General features: G+C 41.6%; 1 protein-coding gene across 1 annotated transcript; it reads left to right on the top strand.

Annotated features, from left to right (window-relative positions):
- Nucleotides 1–7663: 7663 nt before the first annotated feature.
- On the top strand, nucleotides 7664–9885 carry LOC311328423 (gap junction gamma-1 protein-like; the record flags this gene model as incomplete). Its single annotated transcript, XM_084462394.1, has 2 exons — nucleotides 7664–8810; nucleotides 9872–9885. The coding sequence occupies 2 exons, from the start codon at nucleotides 7664–7666 to the stop codon at nucleotides 9883–9885; spliced, it is 1161 nt and encodes a 386-aa protein (XP_084318520.1).
- Nucleotides 9886–11135: the final 1250 nt, after the last annotated feature.

Below are 11135 nucleotides of genomic sequence, written 5' to 3' on the forward strand. Positions count from 1 at the left end.
GCTGTCAGTCTCTGTGTCTCTCTCTCTATCTGTCTGTCTGTCTGTCTCTCGCTGTCTCTCTCAGTAGTACTGTCTGGGAGCTCATTATGCAGTAGATGTAGTAGTTCTTAGTTCAGCCTCTCTGCTGCACAGCAGAATTAGATGAGAGGGAGAGAGAGAGAGAGAGAGAGAGAGAGAGAGATAGATAGATAGATGGATAGATACTCTAGATAGATAGATAGATAGATAGATAGATAGATAGATGGATAGAAAGATACTGTAGATAGATAGAAAGATAGATAGATACTTTAGATAGAGAGATAGATAGATTGATGGATAGATAGATAGATAGATAGATAGATAGATAGATAGATAGATAGATAGATAGATAGATAGATGTCAAGAGAGGGAGAGAGATGGAAATAGATGGAGGGAGGGGTGGAAAGTGAGGGAGAGAGAGAGGGGCTATAAAGAGAGAGAGAGAGGGGGGGGGGCTTGTTAGTGGATCTCAGCATGGCTGGTAGCTGAAGTTTCTCATCAACTGTGTGTTTGGCAACTCATATGGCTGTCAGAACAAGGGCATGACTCCCTCAGAACTGGCTGGATATTCTGGGAGCTGGGGGCCATACTGAATACTCTCAGTTGTTTGACCTCTTAGATTTGTATTTATAATGTTATTTATTTAAACATGGTTTAGTCTTTTGAGACATTGGTCTCTTTTAAAAAGACACCCCGTGAACAAGCAAAGGATTACAAAAACAAACAAACAAACAAACAAACAGAGTAGCCCTGTGGTGGTACAGTAGGATTGGCTGTGTTTATGGCTAGAGCTCTGGCCTCGCTTTTAACGGCTCTGTACTACTGTAGTAGGGAAGTAGTGTAGTAGGGTAGTAGTGTAGTAGTATAGTGGTGAAGTAGTATAGTATAGGCTTAAAGTAGTGTAGTAGTATAGTAGTGTAGTAGTATAGTACTGTAGTATAGTAATGTAGTAATATAGTAGAGTAGTAGTGTAGTAGTATAGTAGAGTTATAGTATAGTAGTATAGTAGTGTAGTAATATAGCAGGGTAGTAGTATAGTAGTATGGTTGTGTAGTACTATAGTAGTGCAGTGGTATAGTAGTATAGTAGTGTAGTAGTGTAAAAGGTTTGTGGTATAGTAGTGTAGTAGTATAATGGTATAGTAGTATAGGAGTGTAGTGGTATAGTGGTGTAGTAGTGTAGTGGTATAATGGTATAGTAGTGTAGTGGTATAGTAGTGTAGTAGTATAATGGTATAGTAGTGTAGTGGTATAGTGGTGTAGTAGTGTAGTGGTATAATGGTATAGTAGTGTAGTGGTATAGTAGTGTAGTAGTATAATGGTATAGTAGTGTAGTGGTATAGTGGTGTAGTAGTGTAGTGGTATAATGGTATAGTAGTGTAGTGGTATAGTAGTGTAGTAGTATAATGGTATAGTAGTGTAGTGGTATAGTGGTGTAGTAGTGTAGTGGTATAATGGTATAGTAGTGTAGTGGTATAGTAGTGTAGTAGTATAATGGTATAGTAGTGTAGTGGTATAGTGGTGTAGTAGTGTAGTGGTATAATGGTATAGTAGTGTAGTGGTATAGTAGTGTAGTAGTATAATGGTATAGTAGTGTAGTGGTATAGTGGTGTAGTAGTGTAGTGGTATAATGGTATAGTAGTGTAGTGGTATAGTAGTGTAGTAGTATAATGGTATAGTAGTGTAGTGGTATAGTGGTGTAGTAGTGTAGTGGTATAATGGTATAGTAGTGTAGTGGTATAGTGGTGTAGTAGTGTAGTGGTATAATGGTATAGTAGTGTAGTGGTATAGTAGTGTAGTAGTATAATGGTATAGTAGTGTAGTGGTATAGTGGTGTAGTAGTGTAGTGGTATAATGGTATAGTAGTGTAGTGGTATAGCTGACCAGTTAAGGCCATTAAGTGCCTATGATTCACTTAAGTGATTGAAGCAAGTTGGCCTGGCCAGACCCCTTTTAGTCTCAGAGAGGCAGCATAAATCTTGCTCAATGGCTAACCTCTCTTTCTCCCTTGTACTACCCAGTACCAAACCTACACACAGCCTCACTGGATGGCCCTCCCTCATCATGCTACAGAAAGTGGATGGAGGAGGAAATGTCTCAAGTAACAACAACTTCCGAACGCCTGCTCCAACAGGAAAAGGGGACCTCTTGCCACACATCTTAACAAATGGATGGTGCAACAAAATAGCATGACAGGGCAAAATATTCAGGCTGATGCACAGTTATAGAATTTGTGTATTTATTGTCTTACATGTTTCTTACTTTGTACAACATTTTTTAAATAATATTATGTAGGCTATGTTGTCCTTTGGGAGGTTGCATATAGGCTCTATCTCATATGGTTTTTATACTATAATGCAACGTTTTATGGAAGTCTGACCATATCAGACACTAAAAGAATCAATTCTGATCTTGTAGTCTATTTGGGTTTTCTGCCTCTGTGCTAGGTTTATATACATGACTAATAGGTTTCAGTTGGCTATTGAACAGTTATTTTGATGGAGAACTGAGGCAGAGCAGATTGGCTGTAACAGAAGTATTTAAAACATGTATTTAACCAGCATCAGCTGTCATAGAATGTATAGTCTAAACAATCTTCTGCAAATTGAGTAGCCTAGTGTAATATATTTTAATATAAAAACTTAACTCACCAGGAACAAGTTCACCTAATACATAAAACAATTTAACATGCATGCTTCAACTATTCTATTCTGGCAAGAGATGGTTTATGAGTGGTTAAAAATAAATTAGGGCCTTCATTTAACTGCATGTTTTACTTCGGTGCATATGATGTGACACATAAATAATAATGACGAAGGAGATGGTTGAAAGCCACTAGCTAAACATCGTCCTGGATGGGCTTGTAAATGGTGGTGCTTTGTAGTGAAGAAGAGGGAAACGCGCTCAGAAAAAGCTTTTTGGACCGCTCTGAATCCAAGTGATTGAGGGACAAAGCTGCACTTCGAGGTAAGACTATTACCATTTTGCGGTAGCTACACAAACAAAGCAGTGAAGGGTGTCCTTTCTAGCTTCACGTGCTTGCTATTTGTTAGCCAGCCACGCATTTTTATTTGGCGAACATGATAAGCTAAGCGCACAAAGGGATAACAATGATACCGATAACTAACGTTACCCGAAGTAGCAGCGAGACAATTCAAGCCAAGCAAGGGGGGAAGGGGTAAATTAACGTAGCTAGTGAACCAGCAAATGTTTTATATGAAAATACAGGCTACATTGCGGGATAAAGTTAAGCGACGGGACCTTTAATTTATGAAATTGCATAGCCTGATTGAATTCCTTAGTGTTGGTTGTAGTTAAGTTGGCTATCGCAAACTATTTTGATGAGCAAATCCCGGATCCGGACCGATCGTCTCGCGCTGAAAGATGATGGGAATGATGGAACGCACGAGGAGGGCACATTAGGCTCAAGGCAGCTCTACATGAAGTCTTGTGTTGGTATTTAATTTACGAGGCCACATAGCCTCATACTTAGAACGACATCAGGTCAAAGACCCCTTTGATAAATACCCCTACATTAGGTCAGTAGGTTCTATTAGAGAAAGGAGACAAACTACCTTTCACAACTAGTTACTGGGTATTAACGTTTAAGCAACTAACTGGTTTTAATCGATAATAAAAAAGACTGGTCAATCCTATCGGTTACACGGTTCATTTCAAGTCAACAACACACAAAATGTTTAATTTGAATTGGACACAGGAGGGCGCAATACAGGCTCTCCCCCTTCGGGTATAAACCCTCGAGTGGAAAGCCAGCTGCACGCGATTCCGGAACCTGGCAGCTTTGGCGCGAGGCTAATTGTGCATACCTGGGACATTAGTGACTTCAGATGGTTAGTCTACTCTCCGCAGCCAGTCTGACGCATCAACATACTGCATAGGCCTACAAGACTCACTGACCCATGTCCATAAATCTTTCTCAACAAAAATGTATAGGCCTAGTGGCTCTAGGATTAGGCTATTGGGCCTCTATTTAGCTACACTTCAGTTTTGAATTAAATGCAGGCTACACGTTTTTGCAAACAGTGTGCACAATCCATGATGCATTTGTTGGATTTACAGCCAACTCATTCTTAAAGTATTTTGGTACGCTAAGAAAAAAATTGTCAAGATTATTCAGTGAGAGACTGAAGCCAATGTGATGAGATAGGTCAGTCGACAATCCTATTTATTTTTTGTTTGATTGCACATTGTTTGAATAAACCATGGTAATTAAGACAATTTTGAAACAAAAATTAATGTAACTAGCTACTTTTTTGGGGGAACTTGCACTCTACCAATTAAAATTGGGGTTGCAATGCCAAGAGAAAGGGTAGGAGAGGTTAACCTTTTGGTTGCAGTCTGGAACCCTGTATCTGTGCTCAATATTTAGAAAAACAGCAAAGTTCTTTGATTAGTGCATCCAGTATGTGACTCGAAAGTCATGCACAATTAACCTAAATTAGCCCCAGCTGGGAGGAGGGACAGTAGCACTTCAAAGGCACTCAAATGAAGGGCTCTGTATAAAGTGCAAACCGACGTGTCACTGAAGTACAAATTGGTCTTATTTGAAGCCTGGCTAGGCTGCTGGGTGTTAAACGTGTGTGGAAGAGACGATTATGTGGTTTGAAACCAGTGTTTTCACACAGTATAGTAGGCCGCTGTGGCTCCTTGCCCTAGGCCATTCTTGACCGTTAACCTACATTGAGTGACAGAGCGGGCTATTGATTAGAATTTCTCCCCATTTCTCTGGCATTGTGAAAAGATATACCAGAGTCTCTGTAGAGTGAAATCAAGTGGATGTGTGTGGTGCCACGGATTGCAAAACAAGGCACTGTATCTTTTTTTCTATTGCCTCATGCCTCTGTGATGGCATCAGATTCCAGATGTCTTCATTGAGCATGGTTAAGTCCCATTGGTTTCAGGTGTTTGTCAAGTCAACACATTAAACAGCTGCACAAATGCAGTAAGCATCACTGAATGTTCTTTCAGGTAAAAGGCATGGCTTGGTGTGGCTACTGTCACACCCTGCCCTGGATTTGAGCAGTTTGGTGAAATTAGGTAAACACAATTTTCTTCTCCTGGCTGATTTGACCTCCATAACCTGCCTTACTTCTGGGCAAAACATAGGGAAGCCTAATACTATGGCTTGTAGGTGACCAAAAGTTTAAAATGGTCATGGAACCTTTTCCCATAACAAGTGTCCAAGTTTGACTGCATAAGCTACAAAACCGACTTAGATATGAGCTGTCTGAAAGGTTGCATAATGTCCTTAGTTAATATATATATATTAAGAATATCCATCCACTACTAAGAATATCCATCCACTACTAGCATACTTGCTTACTGCTCATCAGTTCATGAAAATATAAAGTTCAAATTATTATTTATATATATATATATATATATATATCAATAATAATTTGAACTTTATATTTTCATGAACTGATGAGCAGTAAGCAAGTATGCTAGTAGTGGATGGATATTCTTTAAGGTACAAAAAAGTAGAATAAGTGGTAAAAGTATTAAGACATATAAAGACTCTCAGAGTTCAACATGACTAGCTGCAAGGTTCCCACCAGTCAAGTATCCTCGGGGGCATCTGACTCACATTAGGATGTCTGATGCCTCAAACATGACTTATTAGTTGTGACTCTACAGGGTTGAACCACCATTTTGACTGGATGCACAGCAATCTGGTTATTTGTAACGACTTAAATGTGTTTGGTAAAGCCAGTATTAAATTACATATCACCCAGCTGACTGTACTAAACAGCAAATGCTAGGCAGCTTTAGATAAACAGTGCTTGTTTTCTCTCATAGAAAGTCAAAGGCAGCCACAGGTCAATATCATGTTGGAACATGGTTTGATTTTACAGCTGTTTAATCACACTAATCAAATTATGCCAAAGGTCCTTGCCTGAGCCTGCCGTTTCCACAGTAGTGAAGACTGACAGATCTGGGACAGAATCATTCTGCTCAAACTTTGAAAAGGGAGCTGAAATGACTATTGCACCATCTGGTGGGCATAAATTATATTTCCCAGCATGAATGACCAGGTTATGGTTCTTGATGTCTGAAGTGCATGTGAAAGGTAATTTATCGTGTCCATTTAAATTTATTTTCATTAAGCAATTTGCATAGGTTTACCTGTTGAGCTGATGTAGGCCTAATACTATGGTATAGCCTAGACTGACAACAGTTGTTGAATTGTATCATCTATTGTTGTGATGGCTGGCTGTGTGGGATGCTCTTAGATGGCTGGCATGCAACATGGATACATCTCAGCTGGGTAGTGAAAGTGTGGCTTACAAGATTGGCAAGTTTCAGCACTTGGTGAATATTTATTAGTTGCCGCTGGCGACAAGAATGATATAACAAAGGGTAACCTTCAAAATGTGCCTACTCAAACGAACCATTTTAGTTAAAGGAGTAGTAAAGGGAAAATGCATGTTTAGCCCTGTTTTAAGGTTACTTATGATCATATACAATCGTTCAGATCAAAACGTTGACAAAACTAGCACTTTTGAGAAAGTCTGATAATTGCTCTACCACCGTTTTGGTCATACAATGGATGTGGTTGGGCACCTTGAAAAATCATTCAAAAAACATGTTAAACTCTCGATTTCAAAGACAAGAAGCTCACCAAGGGGGTAATTGGTGTCCGTTGGTGTTCTGACATCAAATTCGCCGCAAAGTATGAATCCTGTAAGGTTTTATTGATCATTTTATTAAATCCATTGACTTGTATTGAAGTGCCCGTTGTAGATGTGTAAATCAATCCGTAGAGGGGATTCAGGAACCGGAACTACTTACGGTAGTTATTGTTTGTTGCTAGGCTACCTAGTTTGCGGAAGTTTACACGTATGTGCTGCGACTAAATAGTTCTATGCTAAATATTTTAAAAAGCCTTTCCAGATGAACTAGAATCTTACTTTATGGCGAATTATATGTCAGAATGCCAACTAACACCTCAGTGAGTTTCTTGTCTTTGAAATTGAGAGTTTAACATGTTTTTTGAATGATTTTTCACAGTGCCCACCCACATCCAAAAGAGTGGTAGAGCAATTATCAGACTTTCTCAAAAGTGCTAGTTTTGTCAACGTTTTGATCTGAACCATTATATATGATTATAAGTAACCTTAAAACAGGGCTAAACATGCATTTTTCCTTTACTAATTCTTTAAAGAAATATGTGGTTTTACATGGAAATTGTCAAACTTAAATCGTGAGGGGATCAGACCAACAATACAACAGGCTATGAAACCCGGTTGATAAATCAGACGAACGACTGATGAATTGTGATTGAAGTAAAATATCAATTTTTGTTATAGGTGTAAATAATGATAACTTGAATTTCAGCCTGTATGCTGCAGGTAGTTGGAAACTGATGTGGTAACAGTCTCATTCTGGAGCAAGTGTGCAGAATCCTGAGATTGTGTGATAACAGAACACACAGGGTCAGGGATGACTATCAATATCTAGAGCGCACACATCAAAAGGCTATGGTTTCTTAGGTTTTGCTTACTGGTACAACAACAGAAATGACTAATGTGCATCTACTTACCGGTAACTGCCTTGTGCAATAATCACCGCTCTCCCTTCTCCCTCTCCAGATCTAAGAGGCCTCTCACCAGTCCAGAGGCATCATGAGTTGGAGCTTCCTGACGAGTCTCCTCGACGAAATCTCCAACCACTCCACCTTCGCGGGCAAGATCTGGCTCACGCTCCTCATCGTCTTCCGCATCGTGCTGACGGCCGTCGGGGGCGAGTCCATCTACTACGATGAACAGAGCAATTTCGTGTGCAACACGCAGCAGCCCGGTTGTGAGAACGTGTGCTACGATGCCTTCGCCCCTCTCTCGCACATCCGCTTCTGGGTCTTCCAGGTGATCATGATCACCACCCCCACCATCATGTACCTGGGCTTCGCCATGCACAAGATCGCCCGCATGGAGGATGACGAGTACCGGCCGCGCGGGAGGAAGAGGATGCCCATGGTGAGCCGCGGGGCCAACCGCGACTATGAGGAGGCGGAGGACAACGGGGAGGAGGACCCCATGATCTCCGAGGAGATCGAGGTGGAGAAGGAGGTGGCGGCCGACAAACCCGGCAAGAAGCACGACGGGCGCCGGCAAATCAAGCGCGACGGCCTGATGAAGGTGTACGTCTTCCAGCTGCTGTCGCGCGCAACCTTCGAGGCCTCCTTCCTGTTCGGGCAGTACATCCTGTACGGTCTGGAAGTGGCGCCGTCGTACGTGTGCACCCGCTCGCCGTGCCCCCACACGGTGGATTGCTTCATCTCCCGTCCCACCGAGAAGACCATCTTCCTGCTCATCATGTACGCCGTCAGCGCCCTCGGCCTGCTGTTCACGCTGCTGGAGATCCTCCACCTGGGCATCAGCGGCCTCAGAGACTGCTTCTGCGCACCTCGCTCTCGACCGCCCACCCCCCGCCACCCTGGCCTGGCCAGCCAGAGACCCTCGCTGTGTCGCCAGGTGCCCTCAGCCCCCCCGGGGTACAGCACGGCGCTGAAAAAAGACCCGTCGGGAAAAGCCCGCTTCCGGGACAACCTGGGCGACTCCGGGCGCGAGTCGTTCGGAGACGAGGCGTCGTCGCGGGAGCTGGAGAGGCTGAGGAGACACCTGAAGCTGGCCCAGCAGCACCTGGACCTGGCCTATCAGAACGACGAGAGCAGCCCGTCCAGAAGCAGCAGCCCGGAGTCCAACGGGACCGCTGTGGAGCAGAACCGCCTCAACTTCGCCCAGGAGAAACAGAGCAGCACATGTGAAAAAGGTGAGCATCTGGTGGGCGTCTGGTGGGCACTATCATCGCTCATTTATGAGATAATAAATAGCCAAATACATCCTGAATGTGGTGCTTTAACGTTGCACACTTATTTTTCCTTTATATTTACTTTATTTTTCTAATCTGTAATTACTTGCCATGCGTAAGAATTCAGAGTGAAGCTATGTACATAATCAAAAATGATTGACTGAATGCATTTCAGTGCATTGTTGCATTCAGGCCATGTGTGAGCTAGGGCTGGCCCGAGTCATTTAGAGAATTCCACTATTTGTTTGGTAGGTTGGTATTCAGGGATTCGTTTTTTTTTTTTTGCAACAAAACTTTGCAATAGTAGCTCAAACTACAGTAGTATTGGTATCAGGGCCAAGTTTCAAACGGGCTTTGTAAACGTCACACAAGCGCGCTGCTGGGGCAAGAGTTCGAGCGAGCATTGGCTGGTTATGCTGGACTAGACTACGTTTGGTAGCAAACAGCCCCAAAACCCAAAACTTTTTTTAAACTATTTTGAGTTTTTGATTGATTTCGGTAGGCTACTATTAGCCTCTAGTGTATCATGGTATAAAATAGATTTTTATAAAACCGAACTGGAAGTGGTTTTCAAGAGTTAAGTGATGTAGCAGATGTTAGAATGCAAAAGTAAAACCTAAACCTGTCAACAGCTTGACACAAGCACATGATAAAATAAACCCACACATGAACAATTACTCAGCTCGCAAGCTAAACAATCTAGCAAGCTTACACTCTACAAGTAGCACAAGGCAAATGCTGCTGATTTGGACAACAAGGGGCACATTGCTCCACTTTGTCACTGGTAGGCTTAATAATATACACTATGCAATGCTGCCACCTAGGGGTTAAGAAAAAGTATTCAGGTATTTGTTTGGAAACACCAGAGTATTCAAAGTCTGTAAATGTTATTAAAGACAGACCTAGTGTGAGCTGGTTGTAAAGGAACATATACAACCAGAGCCTCCAATAAGATGGTCTGGTTATACTGTATGCATCATGTTGTTCTCTGAGCCAGACCTTCTTCCTCTCTCCGTCTGCAGGTCTCCGAGTCTAAATGGTTGATTTCCCAGCCCTCCTAAGGATAGCCTCTGACCTGGGACAGTGAGCAGACAGGAGAGCATCTCATGGGACTGATTGTGTATCCACGTGGGTATACTCAAGAAAGATCAATCCACATGCCTTTCAGTATTAAGGCCAAGGACAACTACTCCGATTCGAGGAGCAGTGTCTCCATCTGGCAATACTTGATCACTTGTCTGTCTGAAGATCAAAATGTGCCCACAAACTGTTTGCTGAACAAGACCTCTTGCCTATCCTTCTCCCTCAGGGCAGCTGGGCTGTTTTGTTTTCCGTTTATTTTTTGACAATCTAGGAATATTATTAGTTCTATGTTTGTTTCTTCCCCTCGTTGGAGTTATTCAGAGTGGGCTACATCTCAAGTTTGCCTTAGATCTAAAATGGAGTTTACAGCCATTCCAATAAGGTGAAAAGGCAGCACAAAAATGTCAATATTTTGTATTGTTTTTTTGTAGGTGATTGAACCACAGTGAGTCTGTACTTGTAGCTGTGAAATGGTAAACTAGTGGACACAAACTGTCTTAGAGTATAATGAATAGGTACTGGAATGATTTTGGTAAAGACTGAACCTCTTGGGGTGTTCAATTTGAAATGGAGTAATAAATGGTCCTCTTCCAGGTGAGTTGGGACTATATAGTATCTGCTTAATGAGATTTTGGCTCTTTTTTTAACTTAAATCTGACAAACCAATTTACTGTGCAGAAATGGTTAAAGAAGCCCCCGAGGTCTGTTAAGTCTGGGAAATAGAACTCCAAATATCGGTTGCCTTTGACCAAAGGATAAAAAAAACCTGGGTAATGCTTGAATACATGTGAATTATCTTTATACTGTTGAATATTTTGATATTGCTGTTCTTGTTCCTGTTTTCCTGTTTCTATTTTCTGTTCTATGCTGGTATTCCTCTTGGTAGTGCAGGCTTTTGTGCCAGAGTGGCCAACTTCTGTTAAGTAAAAAATGTTTTTTTTTTCTGATGCTTGCGTTCTCTAGATGAGAATTGTTTTTCTTTTTTTTTCTTTTTTACAACTGGACCTGTGGTGCACTCGAACCTTGATGGCACATTGAGTTTTAGCTGTAGCTTTAATGTTTCGTTACTGGATTTTTTTTTTTTTACCTTTTGTATTATGGTATGTGCAAAAAATAGTGAGTTCCCCCAACGAGTGTAAACTGCCATCTTAAGTAAATTTTTTAAACTTGCTTTCATACATTTTATACTTTTCTATCAATAGT

Source organism: Borostomias antarcticus, assembly GCF_949987555.1.
Source record: "Borostomias antarcticus genome assembly, contig: scaffold_319, whole genome shotgun sequence".
Classification (NCBI taxonomy): Eukaryota; Metazoa; Chordata; class Actinopteri; order Stomiiformes; family Stomiidae; genus Borostomias; species Borostomias antarcticus.